Genomic DNA, 20853 nt, shown 5'->3' with positions numbered 1-20853 from the left:
TCTCAACCCAGGCAAGTGCCCTGCCTGGAAATCGAACCAGCGACCTTTTGGTTCACAGGCCAGCGCTCAATCCACTGAGCCACACCAGCCAGGGCCTAAGCCTATTTTTCTAAAGAATTTATGAAAGCCTAAAAGACAAGGAAAGAAGTGTTTCTGATTCTTCCTTTTTGCATCAAAAATTGCATCAAATGTAATTTCATTTATTGGGATCCCCTACTGTATGCCCCTTCTTCATCTCATGGAGAATTTGAGGTACATTTAATGCAGAAACTATGAAGAAGAAAAGATAAAATCCCCAGAGTGATTTATGTAAACTCTCTGAACCAGTGTTTTCTGTTGGCTAATGTGAAAATAACAAAACACATCCCATGAGCTTTTGTTCATGACCCAACAAGGTAGAATGTGCAGTCTGTCCGGCAGTGCGCACTATGTGATTAATGGTTGTCAAAATTGTTTGTAATGCTAAAATTACTAGAGCCAAATATGGTTCATATAGAAACAAATCCCAAGCTCAGTGATGGCAAAAAACCAGATTGACTCACAATTTTTAATTAAAAATTTCAATCCATTAAATTAAAATCCATGAAGGCAATCATTTAAATGTCAAAACAACTCATATTTGCCATCATAGTGTATACTTTTGTGGCATGATGGGGTCAAGTCCAAAGGCATAGGCTGATTGCGTTACAATATATAGAGGTGTTTTATAGCTGACCTTGCTGTTTGCTGCCCACATCTTCTTCCCCTCATGACTTCACTGCACATTGGCCCAGCTGCTGCCTGTTAGAACCTGCCTTCTCTCTCTTTTATTATTGTTCAAGTACAGTTGTCTCCATTTTCCTCCCACCACTCGCCCCACCTCAGCCATCCCCACTTCCCACCCTGGATCCTACCCCACTTTGGCTTTGTGCATGTGTCTTTCATACATGATCCTGGAAACCCTTCCCGCTTTTCCTCTGGTTATCCCCTCCCACCTCTCCTCTGGTTACTGTCAGCTTGTTCTTTATTTCCCTGCCTTTGGTTCTTTTCTGCTTACCTGTTTGTTTTGTTGATTGGGTTTCACTTATAGGAGAGATCATACAGTATTTGTCTTTCACTGCCTCACTTATCTCACTTAGCATAAAGCTCTCCAGTTCCATCCATGCTGTTACAGAGGGTAGGAGCTCCTTCTTTCTGCTGCGTAGTACTCCATTGTAAATATACCAGTTTTTTGATCCACTTATTTACTGATGGGCACCTAGGTTGCTTCCAGCACTTGGCTATTATAAATTGTGCTGCTATGAACACTGGGGTGCATAGGTTCTTTTGAACTGGTGTTTCGGGGTTCTTAGGGTATAACTCCAGAACCTGCCTTTCTTTACCTATCGGTTCTCTGTGGCCTCTGTATCCCACTTTTGCCACCTGTGTGCCCCACTTCATGTACTAGGAGATGAACATTCCCCCAGCAGCCTTCAACTGGTAATGTGAGATGGTATCCAAATACTTCAGTGCTCTCACCCCCAAATAGGATATAACTCTGAGGCCTGTGCTTTCCAGAGCTTCCCAGTATGATCAAACTCTACTCACCACCAGTAATTGGTGGTTACAAGTTTACCCTAAAATCTGTGTGCCCTTTCCTGCCTCCATTCCCCTACTAGTATTTCCTTCACATCATGCATAAACTACTTATGCTTGAAAGCCCGTCTTGGGGGGTTGGCCTGTGGAGTAACCCAAATGAGAGGTTCATTGCGTGTGTTTGTATTTCTAACATGTGCATGCGGGAAGTTAAGGAGCGTAAATGCCCTCTTTCCAACCAGAGAGCAGTGGGGATACCTCTGTCAGTGAACAAGTTGGGCTGATTACTTGCGGTCACGAGGGAGAGGGCATGCCGTTGGGAACCTGTGCACACAACACAGGGTTGTGTGAGTAAGAGCATGTCAGAGAGAACCTGTTGTAGGGTTCGAGTCAGTGATAGATGATTTGAGGGAGGGTTTAAGGGCTTTGCTTCAGATCACATGTTGTCAGTGAGTGGGAATAAGTCTATGATTGCATATCTTTATAACTTTTCCCTGGGCAGAGGGAAGGCTAGAGAGAGGCTGAATGTGGAGTTGCTAAAAATGCAGAGGTAGCTTCTATTAACCAGGATAGGGCAGTGTTTGGCATTATGTGTCTTGGACAGTTTTTATGTCCTTGTCTGAATTCTAACATGATGATGGGTGGAGTGGCGGTGTGGCCACGGATCAACAATGCTAACGAAGTAGCCTTGTCTGATCTTGGTATTCTCTGGACTAGTTTACCTCCTACAAGAGATGACTGAGGCGTGGTTGTGAGTCCCAGGCCAGCCCTCCCAGGTCAGGGGCTGCCTTCTCCTCCCCTTTCTCCTTTGTATTTTCGGTTACTGAACAGAACTCTCTTTGATCAAAATATAGTTGCAAATATAGAATGAAGATGTTTCTATATTAGTGATCTTTTGATTTAAATAGTATTTGTACTGATTTCCATATTATTCATCATCTGAGTAATTTACAAGTGATTTCAATTCTAGAAGACGAGATTTTTTTGAAATTGGTATTGAAATATTTGTTTATCACTTGTTTCATGTAGAGAAAGATAGAGGAATATAGATATCTTCAAATACATACCCCCATGCAGATGACTTTTTCAACTATTCTGATGAAAGATCTATTATGTCCTGATTATGACTGTTTTCTTTCAAATTCCCAATTTTAAACTAAACCTAAATTTATGCAAGGGATTGGATTCAGTATTGGCTTTTTTATATTAATCTCAGTCTAACAGATATGTTGTGGAGAAAGAAGTATGTGGTGGATAAGAATGTGGGAGGTGGGGGCTGGGTAGGGAAGGGGAGGGTAATGGGGGGAAAATGGGGATGACTATAATTGAACAACAATACAAAATTTTTTTTTAAGGAAAGCATTTGGGAAGGGAAGCCCCTGCCTTGCTATGAGCAGAACATTCTTTCTTTTCCAGAGAGCTAAAGAAGAGGCCCAGCAAAAAGAAGCCAAAGTGAAGCTCCTTACGGAGTCCGTGAATAGTGTCATAGCTCAAGCCCCCCCAGCAGCACAAGAGGCCTTACACAAGGAGCTGGACAGCCTCACCAGCAGCTACCGGTGGTTCTGCACCAGGCTGAACGGGAAGTGCAAGACTTTGGAAGTCAGTTGCTTTTCCTGATTTTTATCAATTATGTGCATACTTAGGGTCATGTGAGGGACACAGTGATTCAGCACATGGACTCTGGTGCAAGAATACTTATGCTCAAGTTACTCATTTAGGCACTTAGAGCTTCTGACTATGGGCTAGTTGCTTAACTTGTTAGACACCTATCTGTAAGATGAACTTAAAAATAGTACCTCTTTCATAGGGTGTTGAGAAAAGTAAATGAGGTGTGTTCTGTTTAAAGTTCTTAGCCCAGGGCTCAGTAAATGTGAGCAACTATCATTCTGATTCTTCTTCTCACTATTATTATTATTACCATTGTATTATTTCTGGTCCAACCTCTCTGTTTGTTTCTGCCACCTAAAGATTTGTCATATTTGTTTCATAGATAAGCTGTGGGTTTACAATGGTTTCTTTTATATTTTCCTTGGCATTTCAATATGGCTGACTCAGGATGGGGCGTTACACCCCACCAGGTTCATTTACCACTTGGAAAATAAGTTTCCTTTTTCGTTTATATTCTCTTCAATTTCTTTCTTTTTAAAAGGATTTTACTTATTTATTTTTAGAGAGAGAGGAAGGGAGAGAGAAAGAGAGGGAGAGAAACATCAGTGTGTGGTTGCCTCTTGCATGCCCCCTACTGGGGGCCTGGCCTGCAACCCAGGCATGTGTCCTGACTGGGAATCTAAGTGGCAACCCTTTGGTTCACAGGCCAGTGCTCAGTCCCCTGAGCCACACTAGCCAGGGCTGAAAGTCAATTTCAATTCTGTTGATTTCAAAGTAATTTCAAGTTCCAAACTGTTAATTCTAAATGGCTTTTAGCTCCATTTCAGGCTGCGGGACCATATTTTATTTTGCCAAGGTGACCTTTAAAGGCAGTACATTCAGCCTCTCCAGCTGCGTCCTTCAGATGCATCGAGGCCACAAGAGGCCATCCATCCCGATGGTTAAATCAGCAAGATAGTTCATTACCTCAATCTGCACCAAAGTTAATAAGACACATCACCAATTGCATCTCCTTATCTTCAAAGCTCTGAAGTACCCTAGGGTATTGAAGGAGATATTTATATTTTCCCATTGGGATCTTTGCCCAGAAGGAAGACAGCCTGTAGTCCAGCAGGAGCTGGAAATGACCCACATTGAAGATTTCTCTCATCTTTTAAAGCAAAATACTTAATTTGACTGTTTTGTGTGAAACACTGTATGTAAAATACCAAGCCAGTATGAGTAAACTGGCTGGGCAGGTTAGACCAACAGTTTTCCTCAGGTAGGGAGGGAGGGTCTTCTATCATTTGCCAGGGCTAGGAGCAGAGGCGAGAATATGGGGATTTGGATATTAAAAAAAAGATTTTATGTATTTATTTTTAGAGAGAGGGGAAGGAAGGGAGAAAGAAAGGGAGAGAAACATCAGTGTGTGGTTGCCTCTTGTACACCCCCTACTGGAGGCCTGGCCCGCAACCCAGGCATGTGCCCTGAGTGGAAATCGAACCAGCCAACCTTTGGTTCACAGCCTCATGCTCAATCTACTAAACTACACCATCCAGGGTGGAAGATCACTGTTTTTATATTCTTTATAAACTCTTTTTTTAAAAAGATTTTATTTCTTTATCTGTAGAGGGAAAGGGAAGGAGAGAAGGAGAGAAATATTCATGTATGGTTGCCTCTTATGAGTCCCCTGCTGGGAACTGGCCTGAAACTTAGGCCTGCGCCCTGACTGGGAATCGAACCGCGATCCTGTGGTTCACAGGCCCACGCTCAATCCGCTGAGCTACACCAACCAGGGCTGTTTTTATATTCTTATCTTCCAGTGCATCTTCCTGCATTTATCCTGACAGACACAACCATGATCCAGAAATTGGCCTTTATTACTCCTTTGCTTACAAATATTTTATCACAGACATAGGAATTTCTAAACAATATGTTGCTCAATTGTGCTTGTTTTGAGCATTACAAAAAAATGGTAACCCTACTATACAGTTTTCTAGAGCTTGCTCTTTTTGCCCCCAATTTTCCTGTGTCTGGGATGCATCCCTATTGTTCTGCTTGTGAATGTATTCATTTTTACTTTCTTATTCTCAGTTTAAATGGGACACAGTCTGGATGTGTGTATGCATCCATTCTCCTGCCAGCGGATATCACAGTTGTATTCTTTCTTATTTAAAATTTCGGTTATCACAAGAAGTACTGAAATGAACATTCTCGTGACTATCTGTGTCATCCACACAAAACAGTTTCTCTGAGGATATGGATTGAAAACTGGAGTTGGTAGGAGGGTGGGTGTGTGAATACTCCCCTTACCAAGAATGACAAAATATTTTCCAAACTGGTTTATTTCAGTACACACACCTACTAGCAAGAAATGCAAATTTGTGTTACTGTATCTCTTCTCTCACACTTAAATTAAACTTGTCAGAATTCTCATATATATGTATCAGTCATCATGGCACAAATACCTCATTGTAATCCTGTCTTACATTCTCCTGATTATTGAGTTTGAATGTATTTTCATGTGTTTATTCGATACACATTTCTCTTTTTCTTTGAAAGACTGCTTCGGGCTTTCCTTCCCCATCCCAATATCAGAAAAATCCTCTTCTATATATTCTGGTAGCAATCTTAAAGTTTTGCTTTTTAGTGTATAAGTCCTTTTGTATGGCAGTCAGTTTTTTCCAATATATTTCACAAGCCATTTAAAAATAGCCATACCCTTAACATAGGTTGTAGTCATATTTATGATAATAGACCACAAGGAAATAATTTGAAATATGAAAAAAATTCCTACACATGATGACATTCACCACAAATTTATAAGAGCAAACAAAACTAAAAATGATATAACTGTTCAGTAAATCTTAAAGAAATAAAAACATAGATAGCCACTTTAACCTTAGATTTTCATTAAAAATGTCTTCTTAGGATTAAAGAAAAATTATATGATATAATATTTAGTGGGAAAAAAACGTGGTAGTTAAATTCATACTTTAATTTTAGCCATCAAATTTATATATGCTAAAGTTTAAAGGAGGTCACAGAAAATTGGTGGTAATTGACGTGTTGGGATGTTAGGTTATAGATGCATTTTTAGGTACAAATTTATTTTTCTGTTTCCCAGACTTTAATGTTGATGAATTATTTCTTTATTTAAAAAAGTAAATCACTGAACCTTGAATTTATTCATGTAATAAGATATTTCCTTAATGATTTGTAATTATGGACATATTAAGTGATCCAAATGACTAGTTGCATTTTCAATGATCTACCGCGAAGGGAAGGTGAGCGAAATAAAAGGAATCTTATCTTTTTAGAAGTTTTAAAAATGGAAATGCCAAAGTCTCCTTGTCACTTTTCCATTGAAGTATTTCATCCGGGATCTTCCTTTTCTTCTTAGGAAGTTTGGGCTTGTTGGCACGAGTTGCTGTCCTACTTGGAGAAGGCAAACAAATGGCTAAATGAGGTAGAATGGAAGCTGAAAACCACTGAAACCATCCCTGGTGGAACTGAGGAAATCTCCGAGGTGCTAGAAGTACGTTGTAAATCGATCTAACTGATGACAATGTATATGCAGTATCCAAAGATGTCAAGGACCCAATAATGAGTTCAAAGAAAGCAGTACACAGACTAGCTGCCATGCCTCCCTCCTCCCCGACTGGCGCTTTGGATAAAGCCTTTGTTTCCTCTAAAATCCTTCCAGTCTCAAGGATTGAAAGACTTTAAGTAACCCCTATAGAAGATATTTGTCTTCGGCTATATCACTAAGTTTTTTTTTTAATTTTATTTATTTATTTTTAGAGAGAGGGGAAGGGCGGGAGAAAAAGAGGGAGAGAAATATCCATGTGTGGTTGCCTCTTGCATGCCCCTCACTGGGGACCTGGCCTGCAACCCAGGCATGTGTTTTGACTGGGAATCAAACCAGGGACTCTTTGGTTCCCAAGCCCACGCTCAATCCACTGAGCCACACCAGCCAGGGCTATATCACTAAGTTCTATGTTGGTCATTTTCTCTGCCTGCTTAAGTCTACTACAGACCTACAAAGACAGTTTGGATGCACAATTTCCCTCTTTTTGGAGGAGGGCTAAAGAGGATAATAATGTAAAATATTATTTCTAGTTTCAAAGCTATGCGTACTGCATCGAGACATTTTTAAGTTATTGAAAGCCATAAATTCATACCTTATGGATGTGTTCAGGTATTAAATGGGCATGTTTTGATATTAGAAATGTCTTTAACATACTCATATAATTTAATACATTCCAAATTTCAGTATATTTTCAAGTTCTATTTTGAAGGATTTGAAAAATAAAATGGAAAGAGTTTTCATACATAAATGTTAATTTATGTGAACTTCTGACACTTAGTCATTAGTGTTGCATTCATTTTATTGTACTTTTGCTTACTCCTTTATCTAAAATGAATATGTATTGTGGCATATGCGTTGTATGTAGAGTCATATGTGGTCCAGCCCCTGTGTAAATATGCTAATATGAGGTATATAAATCAATCAAATTGGGAAGAAAATGCAAAATGTTCCTTGCGACAAAATATACTTGGCATCTCAGAATGTAAGAGTAGAAACCTAGACATCATTGTATCAAACTTCCTTATTTTCATAAGAAAATTATAAAAGCTAAAGAGTTATCGAAGAGCAGTGGGAGGCCCCCCATGGACTCTACTTTGGGCCAGTCCCATTTGGAGATGTTCATTGACCAGACATTCCTTGTGAATCAGCAATGCACTGCACCTTCCAAAAAACAGGAGCAAATTTACATGGCATTAGTTAAAGGGTGGTGTCCAGAACAAAGGTTGCACAATGCAGTTGGCTATCCTATCATATGGTCACATCAAAGGACCTCATTTTCATTTCTGTTGCCTCCCAGTCCAAAGATGGCTGCTTCACCTCTGGGTGTGTAAAAACGTTTGAAGGGCGAAGGGCAAAGGGTTTCCTTTTAAAGAGACTGTGCCTTTTTTTTTTTTAAGTTGGGAAGGGAAACTCTTGAATTTCTACCTACGTAATACTGTTAGAATCACGTCATGTTGCTATCAGTAGGTGTAAGAGACACTGAGTATTTCACCTTTCCAGGTTTAAGAGTAGAGGGCATCAAAGGAGGTGGCCATGAATCATTTTTAAGTGCCTCATTCCACACTCTTGCCAAACACCCATGAAGATTTACATAGAGCAACAAAATAGAGGGTGGGGTGAAAGGAGATTTGAAGTTGTGAGTACAGGAAACACAGAGTTTATTCTTGTATTATTTATTAATCGTTGTATTATTCTCCATCCGAACAACTGCAAACCTACTTTTGCCCCAGCCTCTGTTTTTTTTTAAATAACAGCAATCTTTGATGCTTTATGCTCCCAATTCAATATTGCTTCAGAAGCCACTGAGCATTTTTGTATTAATTCAATGTATTTAGAGAAAACGAGTAATTACTGCAACTGTGTTTCAGTCACTTGACAATCTGATGCAACATTCCGAGGATAACCCGAATCAGATTCGCCTGCTGGCACAGACCCTAACAGATGGCGGAGTCATGGACGAGCTGATCAACGAGGAACTGGAGACCTTTAATTCTCGGTGGAGAGAACTACATGAAGAGGTACGATGATAAGAGTGAAGTGTCTCTTTAAACTGATTTGCATAAACCTCTAGCAAATACTTTTAGGCTTCTCAAATAAAACAAGTGGTATTTTAAACATTAGCTGAGCTTCCACATTTCAGAAACTGTCACAAGCTAGACATGACTGACATATTTACATGTTTATTATATAATTTTTGTCTTTAAGAAAAACCACTTTCAAGTAGGGATTTGATTTGCACAGGAAACTGAAACACACCAAATATAGAAACATGATCGACTCCACAAAGGAGTGAATACCCTGGTGTTCAAAATCAGATCTTCTCTGATGGCAAAGTTGTTTTTTCTACCCAGTTAAGCAGTGTGTGTAGGTATTGCCACATCTATCTACCTCTCTCTGTCTCTGTCTGTCTGTCTGTCCACTGCATTCACTGTGAATATACACAAAGGCACACACACTTTTGTTATGGTCAGATGTTATCTGTTAACATACACGTGATTCTGTTGGTACCCAAGATACGAGATGCAGTTTATTCTTCCCAAATGATAAAAAAGAGTTTTTTAAATTTTTGTATTTAAATATTTACACATGGTATGAATTTTTCAAATTGAAAAGAAAAGAACATACCATACTTCTCCATATCAAACAATATTTGAGATCGGAACTCTTGAATCGAGAGGGAGGGAGGGGGGAGGGCTGGGGAGGGGTGGGCTGGGATGCAAGTAAAAGATAAAAAACTGTCCTTGAACAACAATTTTAAAAAATAAGTTAAAAAATTAAATACTAAAAAAAGAGTGGATTATTTGTCAAGAAGAAAGAAATAGCTCATAATGAAGTTTGGTTTTACACCCACTCACAAGATGTATCTGCAACATGTGAGACACTGTCCTAAGGTTTGCTGATAAGTAAGAAAAAGTTTCTGTCCTCTATTACTTATAAATACTGATTGGCTAGACAGAAGCTTCTTGATTTGTTCATGTGTTTAGGACATGGATACACATAATATTTTAGAACAAATAATATAAGAAGCCAAAAGTAACGTCAGAACTTATCACAGAGCATTAGAGAACACAGAAAAAGTGCACACACCCACGTGGGTTAGCACAGGGAGACTTTGGGCATAGCTTTCCTAGAGGAGTTTCCTCTTGAATTATTGTAAACATTTTTAAGTGAGAGTAGGACACAGCCAGCTGGGGACGTGTGGGCAGGCAAGTCCAGGCAGGGGGTCACTACATGTGCAAAGAATCAGAAGTGTGATGGAGGTTCCATATCCAAATCTGCAAATGTTTGGGGTTTTCTGGAGCACGAAATGCAAATGTAGGGGGGTGGCTAAAGGTGAACCTGAGCAAGTAGGCATGAGCAGGGATGACTGAGGGGGATCTGTGCCTCACAAATACTGTGGTCTGCAACCATGCTGTCAGGGAGCCACTGAAGTAGGTCAAATGTGAAGGGGAAGGAGCCCTGGCTGGCATGGCCTGGTGGATTGAGCACCAGCCTGTGAACCAAAGGGTCACCAGTTCGATTCCCAGTGAGGGAACATGCCTGGGTAGGGGGCACGTGAGAGGCAACCACACATCGATGTTTCTCTCCCTCTCTTTTTCCCTCCCTTCCCCTCTAAAAACAAATAAATAAAATCTTTAAAAAACAAAAAAAAAAGTGAGGGGGAAGGAGAAGACGGATGCTATGATGAGATTATATGACTCCTGAGTGGCAGTGGAGAGGGGGTGGTGGAATGAGAGGTAGGGGGATTGCAGGCAGTGAGACACAGGAAGTAGCGCTCTTTTCAGCTCAGTTGAAGTCAAGGCCATTGATACTAGGCACAGAGAAAATTTGCAAAAATCTCTTGAGAGCCTCTAGGTTACTGCTTTAGGTGATCAGGTATCTGAAATTTGTTCTCAACAAGATGAAGAAACAAGAACAAAAAGCAAGTACGGAGGCAGAAGATCGGGCATCACTTTTTACCCCCCACAGAGCCCAAGATGCCTGGTTAAGTCGTAGGCCAACCGAAAACAATCCCTGAATCAAGGGCTCAAGTGTTGGTAGTGAATTTGGGAGATGACACCGAGAAGGACAAGCGAGGGAGGGAGGAGAGTGGGCGTGAAAGGTTGGATGGCTGCTGCCGGGAGGGTGCTTTTATCATTGTGTTCACGCTGGGCTCAGTCTCACTGGGAGCTGTGAGGCATTCATGTAGATCCACGTTATAGAGCATCCTGTTCATCGTCCCATGATCTAATGGAAACCGGAGTGCTTATCCATCCATTGTGGTCACTCTGTTTGAGGATTACTGTTGGGTGCATAAAATCCCAGAATATTCTGGGCAGCCTAGAGCAAGAAAACTGAGAAATGTGGGTGCTTAAGGGTGTATGTGGGGGAATCTGGCAGTGGCCCAAGAGCTTAAGCGAACTCAGAGGTTGTGAGGTCAAGGGTCTATGTTGCAGGGCCCCTATGGGGTCTGCTACAATACTTATGGCATATCCAGGTGAGGCTATCCCATAATCCACTGCAAGAGAGACCTCCAGCCCTGAAGTTAAGGACTCAGTGATTCAGACTAGTTATACATATAGGGGGTTGATCCGGCTGCATGCTAGTCACAGCTGTAGAGTTCAGGAGGTCACCAGAGGGAAACCAAAAGACAAAGAATCATGGACAGAAGTTAGGGGTTATAGCCCAGATCAAGTTTTAGGGAGGGGACACAGTGTGTACAAAGGAGATGAGAAGGCATGGTCAAAGAGGTAGAGGAGACTCCAGTAAAAGCCAGGGCACTGAGGAGGAGCAGTCATGAAAAAGATGGTAAATACAATAGCAAGGCTGGGTTAGAGGAAGACAAAAGTGGGCGTCCCCTGGAGGGGACATGGGAGACTGGGTGAAAAAGGTTAAGGGATTAAGCACCAGTTGGGAGGTACAGAACAGGCCCAAAGATGTAAATTACAGCATAGGGACTAGAGTCAGTAACACTGCAATAACCATGTATGGGGACAAGGCGGGTACTGGAACCATTAGGGAGACCACTGTGGAAAGGTACGTGGTTCTCCAACCACTCCGCTGCACATCTGAAAGCAGTACAGAATAATACTGAATGGAAACTGTACTTGCAAAATGATGTTTTAATTAAAAAAAATTAAAAAGCCAAAAAAAAAAAAATGGAATTGGGCCAGAAGGACACCACTCATGACCCTGACTAGAGCAGTGTTGACAGAGTTTCCCTGGGAATAGAGAGACTCTGGTGACCGTGCATCACAGAAGACAACGGAGAGGAAGAAAGGAGGAAAGCAAGGGAGCACTTTTTCGAGCACAGTTGGTGATGCAGGGAAAGAAAGATCCTAGGCAGGGATGGTAGGCAGGGAGGTGTGTGGGAGCCCATTGGTCAATTCAGTGGGGGGTGAGTTTGATCGTGTTTTGAATTGGAGGGAAAAAAGTCCTGAGTAGGACTTTGTCCAGTCCTCAAGAGAAGTAGGTAGGACAGGTCAAAGTGAAGGTGCCAGCAGCGAGCACCCAAACAGTCCTTCATCCCGCTGCTGTCTTTGTGGAGTAGCCCCCTTATCCGATCAGTGTGGAAAAAGGGGGTTCCCAGCAGGCACTTGGCATTTTGTTCTTCTGGCCCTGCCGTAGAACTTAGGTCAAAGTAGCTACTCCTAGGTGGCAGCTACATCATAGGTCATTTAAATTTGTATTTTGAAATGGAAAAGAGAATGTGCTGTTATTTATATTTGAATGCTAGTGTCAGTGGGGACATCATACTTCAAGCAAAAAAAGTCAAGGCGCATTGTGAAACTGCCCTTGGCGAAGCTTCGGAAAGGCCTCAATTTTGATCATTAGCTGCCTTTAGAGTTTCTCTCTTCTGGAACAGAAGTACATGTGCTTAGGAATAGATCGCTCTTTGACTTGGTCTTGGCACGAGCCTCATTTGCATACTACCCTTGCAAAACCTTTCATATCACAAACACTGCCTATGTGTTCGTGTTTCAAAGGGCTTTGCTGTGGAACCTGGTATTCCCCCCAAATAAATAATAGTTCAACTCAAGAATGAACCTTGATTGAACACCTGCTCTGATGTGTCCAAACTGAGTTGTTAAAACTTTGAAGGTTGAATCAGAAAAACTTGGATTGGAATAGCCCTTTGTATTAGACAATGTCAAGACAGGTCACAGAAACTACACAGTAAGCTGCATAGGAAGGTTTAATATCAATAACTATCACCTATTTCGTGAGGATTAACTTTTAAGAGAGAATAGATGGGAGCTCAAAAGAATACCCTGGGGCTGAGAAATAGTACCTGAGGATAGACCGGACTTGAGAAAGCAAGGAGATCTACCCAAGGCTGGGATTTAAAACCTGTTAGGAAAGAATGTCTTTGCAGCCCATGAGATGGCGAAAAAGTTCACCAGGTTGACCCAACCCAGACCTCCTACATAGTCAGGGGCTGAAGATTATATGAAGGGAATTTGGAGTGAGATGCTGTCAAAATGCACAGGGAAGTCACCCATGGGGATGGTACTGAATTTGCTGGGAAGCCAGATGGGTTGCCCAGTGGGCTTGCTGGGAAGCTGTCTGCAGTAGGTGCTGTTGAACTTGGGCAAACCAGCTGGGGCTTCAGGAAGCTGTCTGTGGACTTGCCACTCATGCTGAACCTGCCTCTGGGACACCCAAAGAATTTGTCAGAAGATACTTGTAGAGGGTGCTGCCAAAGTTTATGGAGAAAGAGTGGGGAACAGACAAGGTGAGCTCCACCAGGCAACCCACAGGCCACACCAGAGCCACAGGAACAAGAAAGAAGTAAAAACACACTGGAACCAAGGGACCTTTACCCCACCCCCACCCCTGTGTCACTCCAGCGCCCTCTACAGGCAAAGTTTAGCATGCCAACTGTCAAAGAGATTTCCGTATCATCAAGAGATCAATGTTGAAAGACAATAGAATTGATGACTGGCACACCCCCCTACACCTCATTGCCTTTGTGACCAGGGAATTGTTTTCAAGCTCTCATAACCTTATCTGTGATAACAGATTCTACTTCATTGAGTTCTGCTGAAAAAAAAATAGAAAATACTGCATAGAAAGTATTTGCTACAGTGCTAAGAACATAGTACATATTCAAGAAATGATCAGCATTTTTACTTTTACTAGTCTGTATGCTATAGCTGTAACTGCCTTCAAAATGCGGCCTCATCAGGAGCATGAATAGACAAGCAAATACATATATTTCAATGTGGAAACCAATGAAATGGGCTCACCTCCATTATTTAAGTAGAATGCAGAAGACCAGCAGAAGCCTCACAATTGGAAGTTCTCCATTCCTACATTAATGATCAATTCAGCAGAATGCTATAGTAACAATAAACAAACTCAAAATAAAGAAACCCGAAACCGCTATCAGCCCTGGCTGTGCCTATAGAAAATATCTAGCCACCTGAGAGTAATTTGGCAAGGAAAATAAAGTGCATTCAGTGCTTTACAGCTTGGATGAAAACCACATCATGTTAGAGATAAGAGCTTTCTCAAATTCCGTTGTGCTTGTCTTTAATAAGCTGACATCGCTTTAAAGATACGCTGTTGAGTTAAAATGATGGGCCGTAACAGGGTTTTCCTGTTTCTCAGGGTATAACCTTGATGCTTTGATCAATTCCAAACGACTTGGGTAATAGACACACCTAATAATTTGTTAGCTGAATAAATTGTTTTCATGTTCCCATTGATAATTTAGTTGAAAAGACCGGCGTTTTGATACAATGTAGATGGAGCCTTCGGGTAAATTATCTAAGGGGATGGTGAAATAAAATAATTATAGTAACAGAGGTTTTAAATTGATTTATTTTTTAAAAATCCATACTGTATGTTAGATTGTTATAGTCAAACATCCTGAATTTTGTTTTAAGCCATAATTTTCTGGATTTTCTTTGTTGGCTAAAGCAAAACGGTTTTTCTGTTCATAAAGAATGTGCCCATTCACTTGAAGGTGGGCCTTGGCCTGTTTTCTTTTCAATTAAATGCCCATGTCAGAGGTTTGTGTGTGTGTGTGTGTGTGTGTGTGTGTGTGTATTTCATTGCCTACCTAATGTTTCTTACAGATGCAATTATGCAGAGCAAAGGTAACATTCAATTGCCTGCTAAATCAATCAAACAGCCAGAGTTTTTATTGCCTATGAATATTTAAAAGAGATATGCTAGATCTCTTTCCTAATTTCAGAGTGTGACTTTGCTTGCAGATAAGTAATAAATTAGTTCCATTCCTTGAAAAGGCATCTTCCACTCTTCATAATCATATGGCACTATATTTTTCTACTCACAGTAATGATTTGAAAGACGGGTAGCAAACCAGACAACAACTCCAAAATTCATACCAAATCATCTAATTTTTACTACTTACTACAGAGGAAGCAAGCTACAAAAGATGTGTTAGTGGTACAGCAAAATGTATAATAATAGCAATAGAATAGTACGATGGTTACAGATGCTCGAGCACTGCTGTGTCTGAAATGTACTTTCTCACTTGTTCTTTTTTAATATATTTATTTTTTATTGTTCAGTTACAGTTGTCCCACTATTTTCCTGTTGCTCTACTCTGCCCCGCCCCCCCAGCCCAATCCCCACCATTGGGTCTTCTAATTGTATTTCTTGGCTTGCCCCTCCCCTTTCTTCCCTAGTTATCCACTTCCCCTTTCCCTTCTGGTCCCTGTCAGTTTCTTGTTTACTTCCATGTCTCTCATTCTATTTTGCTCATTTGTAAAACATAATTGATCTTGACTGCTGAGTTTTTTGGGTGCCACCTTAAACCCCACCCATATATGGACAAATATTAAAACCTGATGGCTGTGAGTATGTATGGGGAAAAAGAACACATATCAGATGCTCCCACCATCCAATTCCTGGCTAAAATTCACCCAAGAGAAATGAAAATATGTGCACAGAGATGTGAATACATGGAATACCTGTGACAGCTTGATTTGCAACAGCCTCACACTGGAAACTACCCAAAAGTTCATCAAAAGGTGAGTGGGTAAACATACTGTGGCGTGTCCACACATTGAAACAGTTCTCTACCGCAACAGAGAACGCATCTTCCCGGCCCATCTGGGTAGAATTCGGGATGCGCAGCAATCCTTCGTTGCCCAGCTACCAGAAAGATTCCGGCAGCACCCAGTAACGGTCACCTAGCAACCGGAGCGGCTGGGACAACAAAGCACTGAAGCCGCTGGTCGCCTTGGGGCCAGCGGCACTATGGCGGACAGGAAGAGGCTGTTTGGTATAGAGCCTCTGGAGCCCGTACCCCTGGGCCCCCATTGTAAGCGCTGGTACAGGACAAAAGAAAAGTTACCTATCAACTATTTGGCAAAGCACAGACACAGGCTTCTGAAGTGCCCCATAGACAGCCGGCGGTGGATATTTATGAGAGAGGGGCTGGACGATTTCAGAACGGGCTGCCCACCCGCTGATAATATGATCATTCGTGGCACTAGGGAGGGCTTTCTTCCCATGATTGCTCATCGAGTTCCCCAACCTCCCCCCAGAAAGACTCAGAAAAAGCTACCCAAAGGAGCAGAACTGCTTTCCAAGCTCTCACCAGCCCAGCAAGCACAGAAGGCTTTTTTACAGGAGATGGAAGCCAGCCTGGCCCCACACCCCTTGGCTGGTTGTGCTCTGAAGGAATGTCTACCTGTAGACCTCTTACTAAAGGTGCTTGAAGAGCTTGATCCTGACAGGATGCTGGAGGACACCTGGGCTTATTGTGAGAGCATGAAGGACAGAAAGAAGTCCGCCACAAAACACCCTGAGGAAGTCAACCCGGAACATTCTGAACCAAGTCAACCTGGGACCTCCCGGCCAAGTCACCATGGGGTGTCCCGAACAAGTCAACCAGGGACCTCCCGGCCAAGTCACCATGGAGTGTCCCGAACAAGTCAACCAGGGACCTCCCGGCCAAGTCACCATGGGGTGTCCCGAACAAGTCAACCAGGGACCTCCCGGCCAAGTCACCATGGGGTATCCCGAACAAGTCAACCAGGGACCTCCCGGCCAAGTCACCATGGGGTATCCCGAACAAGTCAACCAGGGACCTCCTGGCCAAGTCACCATGGAGTGTCCCGAACAAGTCAACCAGGGACCTCCTGGCCAAGTCACCATGGAGTGTCCCAAACAAGTCAACCAGGGACCTCCCGGCAAAGTCACCATGGAATGTCCCAAACAAGTCAACCAGGGACCTCCTGGCCAAGTTATCCTGGGACCTCCCGGTCAAGTTATGCTGACACCCCATCAACAGGTCAATCAAGACGTCCCAGCCAAGTCAACCGGGACCTCCCAGAGAGTCATGTTTAAACAAGTTGCTTCCCAAGGGAAAGAAAAAAAAAACAGTCAAACAGAAAGGATATATCCTAAGCCCCTGATATGCACAGAAATATACAGAGAGAAGTTTGTGAATTCTGCAGATGGCTTGATACTTTTGGAGACATGAGCATCAATGAGAGTTTCATCATGAAACAGTTTGAAGTTGACTACACGTGCACACCTACCTACAATGCAGGCAAAATAAAGAAAGTAACCCAGATCCCTGTGGAACAATACTACAGCAAAGGGTTAGATGACAATAAAAAGAGAGAATTCACCCTACAGGAAAGGGACTGGGAGAGGAAACTCAGGAAACCACCCGATCCCTATAAACCCAATCCGGTGAAGATAAGGTATGGAGCATGGTATCTGAGCCCCGATACCTGGAAAAAGCTAATAAATGACAAAACTTGGATTGACCCCAAAGTGTTAAAAGAATAGGAATATCAGACTCATGCAAGGGATCTTGAACTGGACGTCCTTGATGATCTTTATGGACCAGTTGCCTTCAAAGGTTTCATCATAAGCAAGAGCTACAGGATGCTGGGTATGACTGAGAAGTTGTTTTTGAGGAAGAAATAGACTTATGACTCTGTTAAGACTCTTGTAGACCGAGTAATGAAACTCCTCTCAAAAGTACCTCATGATACATCTGATGATACCTCTGATGATGGTTAGACAATGTTTATTTACTACTTACTTGGCTATTTTCTCTCTCTCATGTTAACATCCATCAGAATTCACGATGAATGTCTCACAGTGTACGTACAACTTTGATTCGACAACATCTGTAAATGTAATACCTAATGCTAATAAAAATTTCTAAGTGAGCTTCTGCTTGGGTTCATCAATATTTTATGTATTTTACCAACTATGAAATCAATATTCACATAGTCTTCTCACATTTGTATGACATTGTGAATATTATACTCATATCAATTATTTGTAAAAAAAAATAAAGCCATGACTAAGATCTTGTTATGTCAGCTACAACATAGGATGAATATGAAAATAATTGTGCAGACTAAAAGAAAGTTGTTCTCATTCAATAAAGATAACACTGGGTAGTAAATGGATTTAATGTAGCTCAATTATTTAACTGGCTTTGAATTTTTGACTATTGAAACTAAATTAGAAATAAATGAAATCTGTTCAATCAGAAAACTACATAGATTAAACTTGGTTAAAACTTGTATTTTTTCTTTTGATTTTTTTATTGTTCAGCTACAGTTATCCCCATTTTCTCCCATTACTTTCCCCTGCCCTACCCACCCCACACCTCTCACATTCAATCCTCTCTTCCACTCTGTTGTCTGTGTCCATGGGTCCTTTATATAGGTTCCTTGACTTGACCCTTTTATGCCCTGTTATTCCCCTCCCCACCCCTCTGGTCACTCTCAGTTTGTTCATTTCCATGTCTCTGGTTCTATTTTGCTCATTTGCCTGTTTTGTTGTTTAGGTTCCTGTTAAAGGTGAGATCATATGGTATTTGTCTTTCACCACCTGGCTTATTTCACTCCGCATAATGCTCTCCAGTTCCATCCATTCTGTCATGAAGAGTAGGAGTTCCTTCTTTCTTTCTGCTGCATAGTATTCCATTGTGCAAATGTACTACAGCTTTTTGACCCGTTTGTTTATTGATGGGCATTTGTTTGTATGATAGCTTATGGTATAAGGTCTTTTCCATGCCCATTTCATAGATGTGGAAAGGGTATTAAAAGGCACAAAGCTAGTAAGAAGCTATTGAGCATTTAGACCCAATTTTCCTTGTGCTTGAACTTGGGTACATGACCATTTGACCACAACACCTGCTATATCAGTGATCCTTTCCTTATATTAAAATCAAAGGTTGCCTGCCCTGGCCAGTATGGCTAAGTTGTTTGGATGTTGTTCCTGTACATCAGAGGGTTGTGGGTTAAATTCCTGGTTGGGGCACTTACCTAGGTTGCAGTTTCAATACCAGATCGGGCTGCATACGGAAGGGAACCAATTGATTTTTCACACATTGATGTCTCTCTCTCTCTCAGTCTCTCCTTCCTCTCTCTTTAAAAGCAATGAAAAAAATGTTCTCAGGTGAGGATTAATAAAGTAAATAAAATGCCTACATACATACATACATACATACATGAAAAACAAATTGAAAGCTGCCTGATAAGAAGTTAATATTACAATTAACCAGTGTCCTGATTTCAATCTTTCCACATAAGGTTAAAAGTATTACAGATGACTAATTAAAATAAAACATCATAAAGTCTTCAATATTAAAATCACATGTTTCACACATTGCATAGTCCAAAGGCTTCACCAGTTCTTTTGATTGGTGATTATTTCATCTTTCTTGTGTTTCTGTCTTTTTCATAGTCATCTATAAGTTCTTTCACCTGACATTAAATACTAGACAGAATAAAAGAGAAGAGGAAGAGTCTAAATTGGTTAATTTCGTTTCATTGGAGACTGTGATGATAGGTAGCTTGAGGGGCCTATTAATTTTTCCAGGTAATTATGACTTTGAGTTGTTCACTCAGTGGCATGGTCTACCTTGGCATAAAATACTGATTGAAGGAAAATCGTAAAGTAACCCAGGAAAAGAAGAGAGAGTATATTAGTCATGAGGTCATAATTCCATTAGAAAGCCATTTGTCTAGTAAAATAATATACTTATGATTCTGGAAAGCATTATGCTGAGTGAAATAAGCCAGGCAGTGAAAGACAAATACCATATGATCTCACCTTTAACAGGAAGCTAGCAACAAAACAAACAAGCGAGCAAAATATGACCAAAGACACTGAAATACAGAACAGGCTGACCGTGACCAGAGAGGAGAGGGGAGGGAATTTCAGGGGGGAAAGGGGAAGGATTTACAGGAACTAGTATAAAGGGCACATGAACAAAAACTAAGGGGGATGGAAATGGGAGGGAGGTGGGGAGCATTGGGGAGGGGGTGAGCTGGGATGGGAGTAAAAACCAGAAAACTCTACTTGAACAACAATTAAATAAATTAATTAAAATATATATACTTATGATTCTGTCAATATGTCTACATCTTAGAAAATGTAAATCCATAATAAAGGTAATAGTAATAACTGCTGTCTATTGAATACATTTTCTGTCAGTACTTATGCTAGAAAATTATAAACAGTGTAAAACTTAAGTCTCACGTTAGTTGTATGAGGTAGGTTTGATGAACTCACTTTATAGATGATGAACTGAGGCTGACTTCCGTTGTCAGGATGGGGCAGTCTAAGCATTGAGAAATGTCCTCTGCAGAACAGCAGGATGCTGGGAGGTTTACTCTCTTGTAAGGGAGTGTGAGTAAACCTTTGAGAGTTGGAACCAAAAGAAAGGATGAAACCGAAGCTATAGAAGAAGTAATGGAATTATGAGCAGTGACCCTTTCAATGCCCTGCGGTTAAAAGCTAATATTGGCAACCCAGATGTTGCAGAAATTAAGCCATTTCATTGAAGCAAAATCTGAACATCAGTGTCAAGCATACTTGAGGAGCTGAACTAAAATTCTACAGATGATGGCCCAGGAATAGGCAATCTATCTGCAGAGGGCAGCAGTATAAAACTATGCCCATCTATGGCCCTGGCTGGTGTAGCTCAGTGGATTGAGCGTGGGCCTGCGAACCACACGATCATGGTTTGATTCCCAGTCAGGGCACATGCCTGGGTTGCAGGCCAGTTCCCGGTTCCTGGCAGGGGACGCATGAGAGGCAACCATACATTGATATTTCTCTCTCTCTTTCTCTCCTTCCCTTCCCCTCTAAGATAAATAAATAAAATCTTTTAAAAAAAAACA

At 41.4% G+C, this 20853-nt stretch overlaps 1 protein-coding gene across 1 annotated transcript in view; it reads left to right on the top strand.

Annotated features, from left to right (window-relative positions):
- The window catches only part of DMD (dystrophin), a 1607686-nt gene that overhangs the window by 544445 nt on the left and 1042388 nt on the right, over positions 1-20853 (top strand). Inside the window, exons 26-28 of the mRNA XM_037050278.1 lie at positions 2971-3153; positions 6545-6679; positions 8602-8751. Of these exons, the coding sequence (XP_036906173.1) occupies positions 2971-3153; positions 6545-6679; positions 8602-8751 (468 nt within the window). The remainder of the gene's footprint in view (positions 1-2970; positions 3154-6544; positions 6680-8601; positions 8752-20853) is intronic.

The sequence above is a fragment of the Sturnira hondurensis genome, unplaced genomic scaffold (genome assembly GCF_014824575.4).
Source record: "Sturnira hondurensis isolate 20B ecotype Veracruz unplaced genomic scaffold, ASM1482457v3 Scaffold0006693, whole genome shotgun sequence".
Classification (NCBI taxonomy): Eukaryota; Metazoa; Chordata; class Mammalia; order Chiroptera; family Phyllostomidae; genus Sturnira; species Sturnira hondurensis.
This window is presented reverse-complemented; position numbering and strand designations above follow the sequence as displayed.